General features: G+C 40.1%; 1 protein-coding gene and 1 long non-coding RNA gene across 3 annotated transcripts; one reads left to right on the top strand and one right to left on the bottom strand.

Moving 5' to 3' along the window:
• Positions 1-1701: 1701 nt before the first annotated feature.
• Positions 1702-5925, bottom strand: LOC307041591. Its single transcript, XR_013808806.1, has 3 exons — positions 5470-5925; positions 4591-4677; positions 1702-4366 (listed from the first exon to the last, which is right to left on the bottom strand). It is a non-coding gene; the product is annotated as an uncharacterized lncRNA (long non-coding RNA).
• Positions 5926-6233: 308 nt separating this feature from the next.
• Positions 6234-14649, top strand: LOC307038716 (uncharacterized protein). 2 transcript variants are annotated; one of them, XM_079680338.1, is made up of 10 exons: positions 6234-6316; positions 9638-9676; positions 9760-9878; positions 9986-10399; positions 10567-10783; positions 11078-11251; positions 11399-11610; positions 11681-11828; positions 12478-12587; positions 13136-14206. In XM_079680338.1, the coding sequence occupies exons 3-10, from the start codon at positions 9783-9785 to the stop codon at positions 13445-13447; spliced, it is 1683 nt and encodes a 560-aa protein (XP_079536464.1). In that variant the 5' UTR covers positions 6234-6316; positions 9638-9676; positions 9760-9782; the 3' UTR covers positions 13448-14206. The 2 variants fall into 2 exon arrangements, with proteins under 2 accessions (XP_079536464.1, XP_079536465.1); XM_079680339.1 differs by lacking the exons at positions 6234-6316; positions 9638-9676; positions 13136-14206 and adding an exon at positions 14620-14649 and having other exon boundaries at positions 9684-9878.
• Positions 14650-19403: the final 4754 nt, after the last annotated feature.

Raw genomic sequence — 19403 nt, 5'->3', positions numbered from 1 at the left:
ATCATGTTTTTGTCAATGTTAAAATAGGACCATTTCCGAAGACAGTACAAACTGAAGTACAAAAAGCTGGTGCCCCCTTTTGCACACAGCTTCACAGTTTGGATCAGAGCTCAATTTTGAGTCAATAATTGTCCAGAGATATTTTTGTGATTGCACAAATTCTGCTTTCTGATTCTGGATTGTTAAGACTTCATGTATGTGGGGATGTCTTCTAAAATCAATGATCATGTCCTTCGTTTTGCTTATGTTCAGTTGTAGATAGGACTCCTCACACCACCTGACAAAGTCGTCAATTACATGGCCGTGGCTGGTCTCATTGTCCTGGAGCCTACTAACAATTACAGAGTAATCTGCATACTTTAAAATAGTCCTATTTTCCCACCTACTTTGACACATATTAGTGTATAAATAATAGTGGTGAAAGGACACATCCTTGTGGGGAGCCAGTGGGGGAGCTGACTTGATCAGATAAGGTCCCATTCACCATCACTCTTTGTGTCCTATTGGTTAGAAATTCAAGAATCCAGCCCACAAGATTATTGCTTATTTCAAAATGTTCCTGGGAGGAAACGAAATGGGCAATGAAATCGGGAGTCTCCCGCGAAAATCGGGAGGTTTGGCAAGTATGCCGTACAGTAGTTGGCTATAGGCTGTGTGGCAGTTGGCTGAGAGTAGAACAGGTGTCCAAACTACGGCCTGATCAATCAATCAATCAATCAATGTTTATTTATATAGCCCAATATCAGAAATGTTACATTTGTCTCAGTGGACTTCACAGTTTGTACAGAATATCAGTATGACAATACGACACCCTCTGTCCTTAGACCCTCACATCGTACAAGGAAAAACTTCCAGAGAAAACCCACAGTTTAAAGGGGAACATGGGAGAAACCTCAGGGAGAGCAACAGAGGAGGGATCCCTCTCCCAGGACGGACAGACGTGCAACAGATGCCGTGTGTAAATCAAGAGATAATACATTTTACAGCGTAGGTAGAACAAATGTTTGGAAATGCACGTGTCTATATCTATAATAAGAAGATGAATCCACGAGGATGTCAACAATCCTGTGGGAGCCATCAGGGAAGTAGTATGATTAGAGTCAGGCAGGACCGCAGAGACAGGTTCAGCCACGACTCGAAGTCCAGGACTCAAATCCAGGACTCAGCACTGCAAAAATTACTGATCTTGCCAAGAGTTGACATCTTATATCTAGCCATAAATTCTTACTGGACTTGTTTTGAGAATAATGTACTATGCAAGAGCTGCTTGTGTAAGATGATGAAGCTTCTTTTAAGAACATTAGACTTCTGAATTCTTATTTGGTCAGCAAATCTTGAAATAAGGTATTTTACAAACAAATTAAGATAAATTACTGTCAGACACAGGTTTGGGTCACTGCCTCATATCAATTTGTTTTTTTTTTTAGCTGTAAGAACTTGTTTCAAGACATGTTACAACTTATTTTAAGAATCACATGGGATCCATTTAAGTCAGATTCATATTTATATCAGATGTTAAATCACAACATTAATTCCCAAAGCAATAACAAATCAAAAATATCAACTTGGAATGGGGCAATATATCGAAATTCAATGTATCACAATAGCTCAATTTAGTAATTATTTCATAGTAAATGATTCTGCTTAGCAAATAACATTGCTACAAAAATGTGTCTCAGAAAAAAACATAGTACCACACTGTCAGACTGAAACTTTTATTTAAGACATTTTATCATGGTTCTATCACATTTCAACCCTATATTGCATTGTCAATCACATTGAGATAATCTAATTGTAATCCCTATCAACTGTATCAGCTCTTCATATACACATCCTTACAATGCTCATTCAATGAACTTTCATTTCAAGGAGAACAAAAGTAGAAATAATAATAATAATCATACTTTCCAAAATCAAAATTCCCTGACTATACTATTTTGCAGGAAAAATAATGTTAGCTCAGTGCATTACTTTATAATGTTTTTCTCCCAACACATGTTTGTAAATAAACAAACAGTCAATACAACAACACAAATAAATCTGTATTTGGCAGAATTCTTTGTTGGATTAGACAAAAAAAGGTAATAAAATAAAATAGTAAAAAAGACATTTAAAAAAACACTTCCTACACATTTTCCTGTGTTCTCTCAATAAGCTAGATTTCACTCAAATTATCATGTTGCATACACAGGTATAACCTTCCAATGCTCATTCAATGATCATCATATTTAGGTTTTAAGTGCAATGACATCCCTAAGGTTATATTTGATCAAAATATACACACTGTTTTCAAAACTCATCGAATAATAGGATGTATAATCAACAAGCTTTTCTGCATCTATCAACTCTGTTGCTTGGGCAAGATTGGGTACAGTGACTTCATATGCTAATAAATCTTTGTTAAAACACACAGTTTCATAAAGCTGATGTTCAAAGCAATACAATGAAGAATCTACGACATAAATGTTTTTTATAAGTCCAAAGATAGGTACTGTATCATTTGCATTAGTTATTATCAGAGACTTTCCGCTGATGTACTTGTTACCATTAAGAATAAGCCACTTGACTGAGACTGCATGTTGTATGCCATCAATCCCCAAGAAATCTCTAATCTTTGCTGTGATGTACTCTTTATTTGTCACTTCTGAGACGGGGCCCAATTCTTTCTCATGTAAAAATATTGGATGCTCAATGCCCATTTCATTTTGACAGCATTCAAGAAGCTGGTTATGGTTCACCAACGATTTACATACATTTTTGAAGTTCAATTTAGATGACCACTGTTTAAAAAAACAGTGCTTTGACTCAAATCTCATGCACATATGCCTTGTCAAAGGACCCAGAGAAAGAATTTGGGTAGGGAGATGCAACATGTAATGTTGCTTAGGCGTTACATTTTTGTCAGGAAAAAGTTGCTTAAACTGTTTTAGATGCTGCTCAATCATTTGTTTAAGTCTTAATACAGTTTGCAGAGATATGACAGGCGCAAAAACTATTTGAACTATCTCAATTAATTCCAAAATAAACTTAACGTAAATATTTCCCTTCATATTGTTCAACAGAAAAGGCATGATCTTTAACAATATCAGCATTTGCCCAGAAGACTGTTTAAGTTTGTTATCATTAGATGACAAGGTATTGACACTGACAGGACAGGGCTTGTCTCGTACATCAATAGATGAAAAAGGAAAACTCTGCATGGCTGAATTGAAAATGTCCAACTCCATTTGTCCTGACAGAATAAGGTATTTTAACACACACTTAATTTCCATGGGTGCAAACCCTCAAGAATTATGTGCATTATGTCCTGTGGAGTTTGCTGAATGAGGTCAAAGGCTGGAAATTCAACCAGCTTGCTTTTTCTGTTTATTCCGTAGGTGGTTTTAAGGGCAGATTTCAAGAACTCTGTGCTTGCCCTTTCTATTTCAATGCACTGTCTAATGTGCTTTTCCACTGTCCTTTTAGTGAAACTTTGTTCGTTAAAATTGATTTGCATGTCCTCAAAGGTACATTCACAGTGCCTGCACTTGCTATATGCAAAACCAACTCCTTCCTTAAAGCCAGCGAGCTCATGTTGCGCAAGTGTGTCACCACATAGTGAAATTAAAGCACCAAATAAATCCATTTCACCATTCTGTGTTTGTATTTTGACACCATTGTACAGCAATTTTAAGTCTTTATCAATTATTTCTAAAACAACATCAACACCACACTGGTCAATATCATTCGCTTTTGCTATAGCAAGGAGTCTAATTGCTGCAAGCTTCGATCTAAACTTGGGGTCTATGTTTCCTAGAGTATAATAAACCATCAGTAATTTGTTTACAGAAGCATGTGACCCCAAGGGGTTGCATATCTCTATTTCATCAGTGTACAAGATCAGCTGCAAAGCAGTAGGTTTTATTGAAAACAGAGGGTGAGATTTAAAAAGACTCCCATCAACAATGTCATACAAAAACCCATCTTTGTTGCAGCTTTGTGGTGCAGTGTTGATCATATCAAAGATTCTGGAGTTGGACAACAACTGTTGTAGACTATTAATTAGGGGTATATAGTAAAAACTTTTGTTTTTGATTACAAGAACTCTTGATTCTCCCTTTTTAACTCTACAAACTTTTTGAGACACAACTATTTCCTCTGGTTTCACTGGGTTAAAAAGATTCTGAATGGTGCTATCCTGCATGTTTGTGGTGGCCATTAGGGTGAAAGGATCCTGAAAATGATCAAATGTTGCCAATGCTTCCTCTTGGAGCTGCGCCGTACTCCCTGAATGACTCTCGAAGACCCTTTTCATTTTGTCTCTCAAGGTATCCAGAAGAGCCGCTTGATACTGTTGGACCCCAGAGACAATATCGTTGACACTCCTCTGAAAGAGAAAATAAAAAAATTAAATACATCAGAGTATGCATTTACAGTCCGAGTGTCCATAGCTAACTAACATAAATAAAGTGCCCCCATGTCTGAAAACAAGGTTGAAAATGACATACAAAGATTATCACCAATCTTCAACCCCTTTGACTACAGGCACACTTACATTCATTATGTCACTTAGCAGACACTTTTGTACAAAGCAACTAATAGATGCAATACCTGGGACAGGTGGCATTTTTCACGGACATTGATGGCAAATGCAACTGCACGTCTGGAAAGATTTCCGCCAGATGTATCAGCTTCTTCCTGGAGACATATTCATAGTAATATTACACAATTAGAAGAAAGACTAGTTAACTCAAGTGTTGTATGTTTGAGTAATATTATCATGTAAGATATGGCTTTTAAACCAGCAGCCCCTGTCCAATATGTCTTATTTAAATAGTGTCTGTGAAAATAATTACAGGAAGAAGGTCCTGTGTTCTGGCTAGTGAAAATTGCTATTTCAACCAGTGGCGGCTGGTCCATAGAGGCAGAGGAGGTTGCTCCTCCTCTATTTTTGAGAGGCAAGAGGAAGCTCAATCATCAATCAATCATTGTTTTACTGCTTAAGTTTTCATTGGACAGAATAAAGTAGAGATAAGTAGCCAACTAGTGTAGTAATAATAATAATTAGTATTTATATAGCAATGTCCAGATTAAAAGATTTCCAGAGTAAAAATAAAGAAACCCATATAAGACCCCCCTTCGCTACTAGTAACTAGGTAACTACAATTCTCAGTAGCTTGGCGGTAGCGTCACTATTTCCTGAATCAAGTAACTTTTCAGTAGCTTAACTCTTTTATTGATCAAGTAGTGTGGTAACGATCACTGAAGCTATTTTTTATATGGCTTAACACAGCAGAGATCCCATAGCACGTCAAGGCACCATTAAAGTAGCTTCACATGTAGTGAGCTACTTTTGCGGTGTTTGTGTAACTTAGCTTGCTACATTTGACTGGTTGGTAGCTTCTGTGTAGTGAAGCTCCATAATGGTAGAGTAACTGGTAGCTTAGCTCACTACATTTTCAAAGTAGCTTGCTCAACACTGCATCTTACCTGATCAGGAGGTTGAATCGGGAATTCCTCAAGCTGTTGCTCCTGCTGTGAAGGGACACATGTGCTGACTTGACTGTTGGTCCTTTGCATCCCTCGTGTTGCAGTGGCACAGCCAGAAAAAATGGGCATATCAAAATGTTCAAGTCCAACTCTAGATGGTTCGGATGCAGTTGTCCTCAACCCAGAAGGCGGGCTTCCATTTTCAAAATACAGAGCATGTCTACGTCTGATGTGGTAGTAGAAAGAGTTGAAAACTCTGTATTCTTCGGTACATCCATTAATTCCACATACAACACGGAAATCTGGACTGCGGCCATGTGCCTTGTTAATATGGCTCAGCAGAGACTTCAATGTTAACGCAAAAAAAACAAAGCAAATCACACACCGCCAATACGCCATGTTCCTCAAAATCTTCTGAACTGAGGAGGAGATGGAAGCTGACAGATTGATGTGACAGACAAATCATCTGCTAAAGGCAAACTTGAACCACAGCCTGCGCCAGTACTGTAATATCTCCTAGTTCTACTTTTTGGCGGGCTTTGGCACGTTGGTTGGGTCAAACCATATTAACAATGGGGGGGGGAGGTCTCTGATATATCCTTTTTAGTATGTGCTGCGATATGAAAAATACAAAAAGCATATGTATTAGCAATTACAAACACTATCGTCACCTTTTTCCCCTCAAATGCTTAATTTTATCATCCCTATTTACTCAGATTATTATTTGTCGAAGGAGGAGTTCAACCCACTACTGTATCATTGTCAGGTAGCACGTTCACGAGGTTAGAAAGAAGAGGTCACAGAAGAAGAGAAGAGAAGAGAAGAAGGTCACACATTTGAAGAGAAGGTGTGTATTCATATTATAATAAAAGCGCATTAATTTGTCACGGTACCAATATTGCTGGGTTAAAAATGCAATAAATATTATTTCTGTTAGCTAGCTAGCTAGCGCTACTAGTGAGCTAGCGCTGTTAGCTAGCGCTGTTAGCTAGCTAGCTAGCGGCGATGCTAACGTTGTCGTTCGGGTTAGCAAATCATTATAGACTGCTGAATTAATCCACTAAAATTGTCAGTTGCTTCTTTTTTACACCGGCATAGTGGTACGTTTATTAAATAATGAATTAAAAACGACATGTATAACTTTTATTTGTATCGTGATGTGTTCACCGGTCCCACAACTTCCATTACGCAGTCAAAATGGTAACTAAGAGTGGAAAGTGTTCAGTGTTTTACACTGAACTATTTGACCGTTATAATGAACCATGCGGGTACTACCGGTAGGCCTATAGTGCACACAAATATTTCATGCTTCAGATTGGAACACATTTATACACTCAAAACAGTAAATGTAAGTACAGAAGTATGCAAATTGAGATACAGCAAGGGACAGATAGCTGTTTTGTCAGTATTGACTAAAACCAGTGTGCGAAATATGGGGTCCCTTCGTTCTGAGTTGGAGAGTAGCACGTTTAAGTTCGCGGCCAAATAGTAATTAAAGTAGTTTGTTACTATACAAGTTAAGCGCCTGTAACATCAGTGTTAAATGCGTATGTGCCGGTTGGTGTGTGTACCTTATGAAAGTAAGTGTTTATCGGTTAGCAGACGTAATGAGCGACATTGCAGTGGTCTACATGTAATGCGCACGTTCTATTGTTTACAATTTTTTATTTTTTTATTTAACCTTTATTTAACCAGATAAAAAGCATTGAGATAAAATCTCATTTACAATGCTGAACTGGCCAAGAAGGCAGCAACGTTACACATAACACATAACACAAACATATAAAATACAGAGAACATAACTAAGAAAACAAAAGACGAAAAAAAGCAGTTACTACATTGTGCACATTAGGACAGTAAGAAAGGCACTACTTATTACTGCACGAGCAGCTGGTGGTAAGGACTTCTGACAACTTCAATTTAAAACAGGCTGTAGAAACAAGTGCCGTCAGTTTGAGGCGTGATTGAAGGTCATTCCAAGACCAAGGACCATAATAAAAGAGACTCCTTTTTCCATCCTCAGTCCGCACAGCAGGAACCTGGAACCGTATCAAGGCACTGGATCTGAGGTTGTAAAAGTCACAAACTGGAGCAAATCTGGCACATATGTAGAGTGGAAGATTTCCTAAAATGGCTTTATACATTAATAAAAACCAATGCTGCATCCTACGCATAGTGAGTGAGGACCATCCAGTTAGGCTATACAGTGTGCAATGATGAGTCCTATAGGGTGCATTTGATATATAACGCAGTGCAGCATGGTAGAGTGGGTCAAGTTTGGCCAAGACAGTGGGACAGGCAAATCTATAAATGGTGTCACCGTAGTCCAGCTGGGACAGGAATAAGCCAGAGACCAACCTTTTACGGGATGAAGTTGAAAAACAACATTTAAGTCTGTAAAGGAAGCCAAGACTGAATTTCAATTTCTTTGTTAGAACTTCGATATGGTGTTTGAAGTTCAGATTACTGTCCAACCAAAAGCCAAGATAGTTGTAGATATCAACAAACTCCACAGAGACGCCATCAAGGGTGTCAATGGAGAGGCAAGAGGACGCTGACTTGGGACCAAAAAGCATTGCTTTGGTTTTCTTACTGTTCAAAAGCAGTTTGGAATCAAGAAGTGCATGCTGCAGCGTGATAAAATCAGATTTTAAATTGGAAACGGCCATGTCCAGAGAAGGAGCACATGAATATACAATAGTGTCATCAGCATACATATGATAGGTAGAAAATTGAATCTGATTACAAATATTGTTTACATATAATAAAAAGAGCAAAGGCCCCAAAATAGAGCCCTGTGGAACGCCCTTCTCCAAGGTGACAGGATCAGAGACAGTGCTACCCAACCTGACGCATTGAGTACGGTCGGTTAGATAACTCTGAAACCAACAAATGGCATTATGACCGAAACGAGACACCAACATAACATTAGACATAATGTGGTGATCTACAGTATCAAATGCTTTGGCTAGGTCAATAAACAATGCAACACAAACAGATTTGTTATCCAAAGCAGCCTTGATATCATCTAAGACTTTCAGACTGGCAGTCACAGTACTGTGCTTTGATCTGAATCCAGATTGCATAGGGTTAAGGATGTTGTGTGAATTTAAAAAAAGTTTTAGCTGAGTAGAAACTAGGGACTCAAGAATCTTTGATAACACAGAAAGATTTGAGATAGGACGATAATTATTTAACTCAGTGGGATCACCAGCTTTCAAGAGGGGCGATACCAGAGCTTGCTTCCACAGAGCTGGCAGTGTGTGAGTGGACAGGGAGAGATTAAAAATATCAGTTACTGGTTGTGCTATAATCTGAGCTGCAATTTTTAAAAAGAATGGGTCGTGGCCGTCAGGCCCGGCAGACTTTTTAGGATCAATTGAGTGCAAACCCTGTAAGAGACCACACAATTAGCATGCTAAGCGGAGTTGGCTTTATTCACGTCTTATGTTGCCTTACTATGTAATCTGGATGAGATTCATGTTGCTTAGTGTAATGCCCCATCCACCGCTTGCTTTGCATGTCCCGCAAACCAACCAGTGGAAGTCAGGGGAGGGCGAAATAGTTTCGGAAAGGACCACTCTACTGCGATGAGGTGGATTTGTTTATCGGCGTTACTATAGCGATCATGACGGTACTGAGCATAAAGTAGAAAGTAGATGAGACGATAGAAGGGTAAGAAACCCATATGAAGATAGGCTTTTTATTTCAGTTATCCTATTTTTGCACCGAAAATATTTGAAAACCATGAAAGTTTAAAAAGTTCAAGATAATGACCACTGCACAAGCGAAGTTGTGACACCCCGTGTTCGTTCCCAGCGCCCCCCTAGGTTGTACGAACGCCCCCCACGGGGCGCTGACGCCCCCGTTGAGAAACCCTGTAATATAAAACAACGTGCATCCAAACAACTTTAGCCAATGCAACCTCCTATGTCAGTGTTGCGCAACAATCGGGAGATGGGACCCCCCGAATATTGACGGGTATTTCGCACACTGACTAAAACCATTATTTTTCAGCCTCTGTAGCAGATAAAAACATAAAATGAAAAGCATTTAAGAGCTTAAACCACAAGGAATGATTGTATTCACTGTAATATTCAATCACATGTTTGTAAAGCTGTTTGAAATCAAATTATGATAATTAATTAATATTTTTTCTTCCTACCAGGTTATAGATGGGACAATGGATAAAGTAACATTTTTAAGGGTATGTCATTTGTGTTTGAATCAAAACGATAAATAATTATTTGGGATTGTAAAATGTTGGTAATGATGCTGCTGTCCTCATAGCTGCTAACATCGATGAGGTGTTGATGCACTCCCTCACTCGTGATGATTTGAGAGACCTTTTTCCTGGGCCAGAACACTTTCTTAGGAGAAAAAGAGTGTGGTCTTTGATCAACCCAGAGGTAAATGGTTACCTACTTTGGTCTAAAAGAAAAGTTGCACAAGACATGTTATTTCAGATTGTCGCCATTGTTTGACTTTGACTGTTTGACATTATCTGCTGTTGTAGGACGAGAATCCTATCTTAAAAGATAAAGATGGCCCTTCTGAAACAGGAACTCCACCTTGTAGAAAACATAGTCTCCCCTCAACATCCACTCCTTTGGAGAAAAAACGCCCAAAGATGACCCTACAGCTATCTAGTCCACCAGAGTATGTGATCTACACGGACAGTGAGTTGGAACAAGCTCGTAGACATTACTTTGAGATGGCCCGCACAGGCAGAGAGGGGGAATGTGTAATGTCCAAGGAGTTGAGTTGCAGGCTAGTGAGGAACACACTCACCAGCATGATTTCCATCCTGAGAGCAAGTCCACAAGGAGAAGAGCTTCAGTACCCTTCCAAACCTGAACTCACAGCCATGGCTAAGAAAGTAGTGGAGTATTATCCCATGTTACAAGACAAAGATGAAGCTGTGAAACATGTAAGTCATTAAAATGTGTGGCTTTTTATTTCTTGCACTTTGTTGATTGTGAAGTACTTAATAATTATTTGAATTCACTGTCATCTCTTAACATTTTGAAAAAAAAGTCAAGGCTTCATCAAAATGATTAAGTAATTCTTATAAAGTTACTTTGTTATTTCCCACAGACAACCATTCACAATAAACTTAAAAAGAGGCTTCTGAACGTAAAGTCTCCGCAAAAGAGGCAAGGGCCTGCACAAGAGAGGGGTTGTCCAAAGAAGAGGCGTTGCCTTGACTTGTCAGCAAGTGACTCAGGAAAAGATTATGATGCTGACTCAAGTGACGCAGGTGGATCAACAATTATTTTGGATCAGACCAGTTCTGATGAAAATGAAAGTACATGTAAGTAGAATTGCAACTTAATTTCCATTTATATGGTTCTCTACTCGAAAGGCATATCCACACATTGCTGAATGCATAACATCATGTGCAACATAAAAGTTGTTTGTAATGGACAGAGATATTATGGTCATTTTCTGTCATTCATTTTGTAGAGAACATTTTAACCTTAAAGGCAGCTATATATAGTTATGTGAGCATGTCATTGTCGTTTTCTGATTTATTGTTTGACAATTGTGGTAAGGCACAAAATGCATTTTTGAAAGGACAAATAAATATCTAAAATATCTTCATTAGCTTCCACAGTAGCCCGCTCGGGCCGCCGGCTGCCCAATTACACCGCGGACCAGCGATCCAGTATGGTCATCCGTTCTCCCAACTCACACCAGGGAGCCAAAAAGCAGCTGGTAAAGGCCCTCCACGGTACACTTTACCCAGCAGAGCACCCAGAGCCCGGGGAGGAAGAAGAGGGTAAGTCCTGAGTCTTCCAAACTTTTCTACTTGTGTGTTGTCTGAATATTTTTACAGACATCACCCAGCCATAAGAGGGCTGCTTCTAAAGGGAGACCATTTTTGACAGTCTTATGTGCACATAATCATTTTCATTTTTCATTTTAGTGGACAAGGATAGTCTGCAAGCACAGGCCAGGCATTTTAAGACTCTGCATGAGATGTACAAGAATAAAAAACAAAACAAAGAGGCTGTCTCTCAACTCCTTGATCTCGAGTTTGAAGCAAGAAGACTGTTAATTGACAGTGATGTCCTGAAAGTGGAGGACAGGCACACAAAGGTCCTGGATGCCTATCCATGCTTCAAGGATCTTCAGAATGTTAGTAAACGACTTCCCATTTTTACTTTTCAACAAAAGTTCCAGATTTTAATACTTATTCACTCTGTAGGTGATGTCTGAGCTGCGTCGCCTCCTGGATAAAAACAACCACAAATACATAGCAGAAGTAAAGAAGAGATGGGACGACTTTGTTGCTAAAGTGCAGTTTTACGGAGTTTCGAAGAAAGCGATGAAACCACCTATGACCCTGGATGGTGGTAAGTCACCTCTTAGTGTCTACAGTGTGTTGGTGAAGATATGACTGTGAATAGGAGTGTGTCATTGATGCAAGGCTGACCAAATAAATCTAAAATGATAATGCTCTGGGGGCATTTTCACACTATTTTGTTATCTTACCATAAGTAGGATCCCTCTATCACACTTTAAGTTCCTAGCTAAAAGTTGTATTTTAAAACCTATTCACAAACTTGCTGAGATCAACTTTTCACTAAGGAATTAGGAGAAATCCAACTGGGTTGGCCCAGATGACATCGCAATTCCTGAAACAGTTATTGGCGGGATGACGGACGGACTTCAAATTTGTGCGTCATTAATGGCGTCTGATGCAACCTCTGCAGCAGTAGCTTACTAAGTCACAACACCAACCAACTAAACAAGAGACATCGGCTACCTCCAGGGAGCATGTCATCTGATGCACCCAAAATTAACCTCACAGTGCATGTCTCCTAAACTTGAATAACTTTGACCTTAAGTCAGTTATATATTTATAGACTTTATATGCATTATCCTTTGTTTCATGTGTCTAAACTGTAGTTATGTTAATACAGATTGTGTGAGCTAAAACAGTTAATACAGTGTCTGTCTTTCCATCCACCTGTTCACGTTTTCTCTTCTCTCTTCTCATAGTGGAATTCTCGATTGCCTTGTTCAAGGCACTCCCTACACTCTTTCCTTCACCAGCTGCACCGCCTAAGAAATTGGGACATGCCAGTGAGGCATTGATACATGTTCTTCAGGTGAGCAATTGTGTCACATTCAAATCTTGATGTTTTTTTTACTTGTGTCTATAAAGCCATTTACTTCCATGCTTTATCCTTTTTGTAAGTCTATAATGGGGTCGCTTTTCACAATTAGGACAACATTTAACAAAATATGTTGCTGTTTTTTAAGCTGCCTTGTCATGAAAGGACATTCTCTCAGCGGCAATTGATAGTAAAGTTTAAATAATTTAACTTTAAGCGTAAGCACTGTGGCAATTTGGAGCTTGTTGGCACCGTTCCATCCATTGGAAGAAAGCGGCACATCAGTGCAGAGCTGTTTTACTGCTGGTCATGTAAGCCAGCTTTCAGCAGGAGGTTAAGCAATTTGTTTTCATTATTTTATTGGAAGACATGTTTTTGTATTTTCATTAGTACATAAAATGGTGCTGTCTTTGGATTCACAAACTACATGCAAAGCATTATAACTTCAATCATAGATGCAATATATACATAATGGTAGTAGAGGGTCTGCTTTAGTAGTTCTATGTTATGGATGTTTATTAGAGTTTTGCTATCTCCTTTAGCCTACAAAAGATCCCACCATCTACCTCCAGAAGAGATCTCTGTCCAGCCCCGTCTTACTTGTTGATGACTCCAACTGCCTTGTCGCCATAGGAACCACTCCCATCACTACATTTGCCAAGCAAGACCTGCATGAGGGTTTGCTATATCTAATGGCCTATTACTACACAATACATCTCACTTATCCGAAGTGTGTTGCAACCATCCTTTCTGTTATTCAAACAGAAATATTGAAGGACACTATCCATGACCGAGACGCCACAGCCTCATACAAAAAAGCCATGGCTGAGTGGAAAGCTTTCATTGGGGAGTAGATCTTGGTGGTAGTTAGGTTCCCAACCTGTTTCTACAATGCTCACCCGCAATGTCTGTCGAGGTTGGGAGAGAATAACATCCCAGAAAACAACTCACGTACAAAAACAAAGTTGCAATATTCAGCCCATCATTTCCTTCCAGCCCTCCTTTCCTCAAACTGCAGGTAGCTGCACCTTCAAAGTAAGGGTCACTTGCCATAACCACCTCTCTGTGGGCATTGCCCACATTCAGCCAGCAGGATGCCCACCTTTGTTTTGAAGGTGCAACTAGCAATACAAATGTAATCATTGCACTTTACAAATGATCAGCTGAAAATTGCAACTTTGCTCTTTGTAATGTAATTAAAAAGCCAGAGTCATTTTTAGGTCTATATATTGAGTCGTGCCCATTTGCTGGGCACAACTCATGCCCGCTTCGACATATACAATGTTGGTGAGCTTGGTGGTAGTTGGGCTAGTTATTGTTAACAATTGATACTGGTACCAGTATCTGTTTTTGCATTGATACTTTGGACACAAGAGACATGACTTTCTATCATTCAGTGTTTGATAATTTTTGTTCAACAATAAGAGAAAACAGTAATATTGAAGCTCTTAAGTTATAATTCTTCAGTTTTGGTTATCTAACACAAAGTAATGTTGAGTGGTTTTCAATGTTATAATTTAAGTTTAAAATTATCGTCATGATTAATTCATACGTTTTGTAAAATGCATGCTAGGTTCTTGTTTTGAGATCTGTCTACTTGAATTCAGAAATAAACAAATGGTAAAAGAACATTTGACAACTTGTTTTGAGTATATTTGGCTTATACCTGTGCATGGAATAAGTGTTTTTCTGCTTAATTCAGGACATTTGCCACTTTTCTAGCATCCATATATTTCTTATTTCCAGAATTATTATTCTTATTTTAAGAATTCTTATTTCACGCATTCTTATTTCAAGAATTGTTATTCTTATTTTAAGAATTCTTATTTCAAGAATTATTCTTATTTCAAGAATTCTTATTCTTATTTTAAGAATTCTTATTTCAAGAATTATTCTTATTTCAAGAATTATTATTCTTATTTTAAGAATTCTTAATAAGTCTAATTATCTCACTGCACTGGCAGATTATTACACTTGTTTCAAGTCTGTATAAACTCAAATCACATATTTTTTTTCTTGTTATAAGATGGATGATTTTTGATAGAGGATCCAGGACACAGGATCTAGGACTCTGGATCCAGGACTCAGGATCCAGGACTCCGGATCCAGGACTCTGGATGCAGGATCCAGGACACAGGACCGCAGCAACAGGATCAGCCACGACTCAGGATCCCGGCGTAGATAGACACCAACATTTTATTTGGGGGAAGCTGGGTTAATCGGAACATGAGAGTACACAGGTACAGACGGTACAGACAGACAGAAGGAAGAAGTAAGGTGTCCCCCGACAGTCTAAGCCTATAGCAGCTAAACTAACGTGTCTACGTACATGGACTCCCTTCGGTTGAGGGAAAGGGGTAGCAAGTAAGAAGTAAGGAACACAGTGGAGAGGCACAACGTGTCTACGTACATGCACTCCCTTACCCCCAGTTTCCACCGGGTCCGTCTGCGCCGCGTTACGGCTGCGCCGCGGCGGTCGTAAGGCTCGCGGCCACTCTAGTCAATGGGTGCTATTCCACCACACGCGCCGCGTTACGGCCAGTGCTTGAATTGGAATAAAAAAGGTGCCAGTACTCTAAATCAGCAAAAAGTATTTGGCACAAAGTCATAGTATATCCTATAATGCTGGTGGGTTTGTCTCTTTACTGTATATTTTAGAAAGGCTCACTGTACGTAAACAAAATGACTCAGGGTGCATCTGATATTAGAGGGGGTGCAGTGGTAAAGTGCTATTTTTTATAAGTGGGGAGTGGACCTGACACCCTCTAGTCTAGGGGGGTCCGGGGGCATGCTCCCCCGGGAATTTTTTTTTTTAAATATTGAAGTTAGATTCATCAATCTGGTGCAATTTGAGAGCAAAATGAAGAGATATATGGATACCTCTCAACATCCATAATGAAAAAACTGTAAACAGATTTACTTTTTCTTTATGGATATAAAAGAAAGTAAAGCTTGACTCCTACTGGCTGGTTAAATGACTCCTCGTCCCTGAGGCCACTACCAGTTTTTTGCGCCATTTTGCTGGATTTATTTGTCAATAGCGTTGCTGCACAAAGTGATAGCCCTCTAGTTTAAATCTACAACCCAAAAAGAAACATATGGAGATGGGTTACTATTTAAAAAAAATTGCAAATCTATTTGGGAACAGTGGAGCCGGGCCTGAAATCCTATAGGGGGGTCCGGGGGCATGCTCCCCGGTAAGATTTTTTTTTAAATGTTGGACTTAAATGCATCAATCTGGTGCATTTTGAGGGGGAAATAAAGAGACTACACCCATATGAAACAAAAATGTATACATTTAAATAATCATAAAATCATAAGTACATGGCCATAACCAATAACATACAATATCCAATATGAAAAAAAATTGAAACTTGTTTATTTATTTGTTTTTGGTTCATTTATAGTTGTGAGTGTGTCTGGGCTCCTGAATCGGCCTCTCCTGTCTCCCTCCTCTCCCCCTGCTCCTCTTTGAGGCAACAGCAAAGACTAGTTTTAGCTCTCAACAAGTTTATCTTACCTTTTTTCACCTAGTTAACATTTTGTTTGTATTATTCATGCATATTTTACTAATCACTACCCCCTCAAATGGAAATATGTGTTTACATAAATGGTGACCGAACCGTTTGAGACCCACTGAGATAACTTATACTAAGTTAACTATCTAAAGACTCAGAGAGTAATTTACCTCACCAGAGCTGTAGTTATCAGCCTCTCAGTCTGACAGCAAAGGACTCTCCCTCCACCTTGTTGTTGAAAAAGCTCCTTATATCCGTTAGCGCAGCTAGCTAGCACCAGATGCTAACAACAATACACGTAACCGGTGCGCGCGCTTTCTCGCTCGCTCGCGCCACACATACACCAACACACACCCTCCCGAGCTTGAATGACACACAGAGACCAATGGAGGGCATTAGTATGATCTGTATGAAAGTGGCAATGTCGGCAGGCCACGTCATGTAGACAGCCAGTCACCCTCTGTGAGGCAGAGTCAGACCCACATTTGCGCTGCGTTGCGTTTACAATATATACGTATATTGCCGGCGGCTGAGTACCGGCATTTTACTGAGTACCGGCAAGGTGCCGGTACTCAGTAAGAAGTGCCGGTACCACATGGGTAAAAATCAGAAGTGCCGGTACTGCGTACCGGTGAGTACCGGCCCAATTCAAGCACTGGTTACGGCTCAGACACGTCCCAGAAGCGTCCCAGAAGCGTCCCAGAAGCGTCCCAGAAGCGTCCCAGAAGCGTCCCAGAAGCGGCTCGGCGCAGCGCTTCTCTAAAATTAGGATGAATCCTATTTTTGCCGCGACGCAGCCGTAACGTAAGGTCGGGCAGGCAGCCCCCCCTCGCAGGAAGTGGAAAGGTGAGCATCCGGGCCAGGCCCATCCCCCACACTAATTTAGCAAACCCCCCTCCTTCATCACAACACCTCCACTACGATACTTACAATGGACGACGAGGTTTTCATCATGGAAGTGGAAAAACACACAATTTTATATGATGTAACCAACATCTGCTTACTACAAGGACAACATCAGAAAGGACAAGGCCTGGCTGCAGTTTGTGGTGTGGAAGGTAACAACTACATATTAATGTTTTAAAGTTAATTAATACCCAAATTAAACCCGAATCAATAACAAAACTGCGAGCCTGCACGCACGACGCTACGCTTCTGAAACGCTTGTGGGACGCGTCCGGTGGGTTATGGCGCTAGACCAGCGCGGCGCGGCGCAGCGTGGCCCAACGCAGCGTGGCCCAACGCAGCGTGGCCCAACGCAGCGTGGCCCAACGCAGCGCGGCGCAGACGGACTCAGTGGAAACTGGGGGTTAGGACAGGGTGAGGGAAAAGAGTAGGAACTAACATGTATGCACCACATCTATACCATGAGCGCATTGCTCCTAAAAAGTTGTTCTGGCACTGACACCAATCAACAGTTGTGCGTCGACTCAGCAGGGATCAAGGCACGTATATGCCTCTCCCTGCTTCCACCGTCTACACACACAACCAAATTACATACCATCAGTAAGGAAAAAGAGTAAGAACTAAGATGTATAGGTGAAAAGGCACAACGTGTCTACGTCAATGCACTCTTATTAGATTATTTTATTTTATCACTATAAGCTTTATCAAAAAGGAAGGTCTTAAGCGTACTCTTAAAAACGGATAGGGTGTCTGCCGCCGAAAACAAACTGGAAGCTGATTCCACAAATGTGGAGCTTGATAAGAAAAGGCTCTGGCTCCCATTGTACTTTTAGAGACTCGAGGAACAACCAACAACCCTGCATTCTTGGAACGCAATGCCCTAGTCGGACAGTAGGGTATAATGAGTTATTTAAGGTAAGATGGCGCCTGCCCATTAAGGGCTTTGTAGGTGAGAAGAAGAATTTTAAATTCTATCCTATGTTCTATAGGGAGCCAGTGTAAGGCAGCCAGAACAGGAGTAATGTGGTCCCTTTTCCTAACTCTGGTTAGTACACGAGCTGCAGCATTTTGAATCAGCTGAAGCGACTTGACTGACTTCTTGGTACACCCTGATAATAAAGAGTTGCAATAATCCAGCCTTGAAGTAACAAATGCATGGACTAGTTTCTCTGCATCGTTTTGAGGCAAGATATGCCTGATTTTTGCAATGTTACGTAGATGGAAGTAGGCGGTCCTTGAGATTGATTTTATGTGGGCGAGGCCCAACTGAGGCCTGTGGTTCATTTTGAATTGGCCCGCAGCAAATGCAAAAAGCATAATGGAATATGGCCCACACCTGAAACATGTCTCTTATATTGTACTTCTTAAATATTCATGTAAACATATGTTCCACATTATAGTACGTACGTGTTAATAAGCCACATTTTCAAATATATTCAGTCAATTCAAGTTCAAAACGACTTAGTTAGGCCCAATAACTAGGCAGAGAGCGAATTAAACACCAGGGACATCAGGCAGCATCTGTGTGTGTGTGTGTGTGTGTGTGTGTGTGTGTGTGTGTGTGTGTGTGTGAACAGGTTACCCCTCCCAGCCTAAACTACTAATGAGCACAAAATAGGTGCTCCATATGGTGTGCCTTTGGTGCTTTACACACACGCATATGCACACACACACACGCACGCACACACACGCTACGCACACACTCACACACACACACACACACACACACACACACACACACACACACACACACACACATACACACACACACTGGACCTCAACTAGAATAAACTATTACATAAGAGCTTAAAGTTTGATATTGAATAACGATCAGTGAGTGCAAATGTTCCATTATTTAGACGTCGTTCAATCAATGTTTCAGTTTTACAATTCAATGAATTTACTATTACAAACTGAGTTCAAGTTAAATACAGAGTATACTGTAAGAGTATCAGTTCCTGAGTGATAGATTGTCTTTAAATTATATAGAACACCATCTCTCACTTTCTTCCATCGCTGACGTTTAATTAATTTGGTATTGTCTTTGACCCTGTTTGCTGAAATGCAGGTGAAGATTGTGCACAAGCAGTCGAAACACCTGGACAATCCAGGAAACAAAGAAGACACAAAAAAAAAGAGCACATATTTAATGCTGAGTCAAAGGGACAAGCAGCTTTAGTAAAAGTAGAAGTGATAATAAAAAAAAGGTCTTAGTGAGAAAAACCTGCTAGTAAAATCTACTGTATCTAATGTATTACAGCTGATCAGGATGTATTACAGCCGGTCAGTATGAATTACAGCCGGTCGGTATGTATTACAGCCGGTCAGTATGTATTACAGCCGGTCAGTATGTAATACAGCCGGTCAGGATGTATTACAGCCGGTT

This window comes from Notothenia rossii (assembly GCF_949606895.1).
Source record: "Notothenia rossii genome assembly, chromosome: 5".
Taxonomy (NCBI): Eukaryota; Metazoa; Chordata; class Actinopteri; order Perciformes; family Nototheniidae; genus Notothenia; species Notothenia rossii.
Note: the sequence above shows the minus strand (reverse complement) of the source record. Positions and strands in the feature narration are given on the sequence as shown.

Bases quoted from the DNA above. Each gene is read 5' to 3' on its own strand.
- LOC307038716 (XM_079680338.1), top strand. From the start codon at position 9,783: ATGCACTCCCTCACTCGTGATGATTTGAGAGACCTTTTTCCTGGGCCA. The intron at 10,400-10,566 runs GTAAGTCATTAA...TATTTCCCACAG, and splicing joins AAGATGAAGCTGTGAAACAT to ACAACCATTCACAATAAACT. The intron at 11,611-11,680 runs GTTAGTAAACGA...TTCACTCTGTAG, and splicing joins GCTTCAAGGATCTTCAGAAT to GTGATGTCTGAGCTGCGTCG.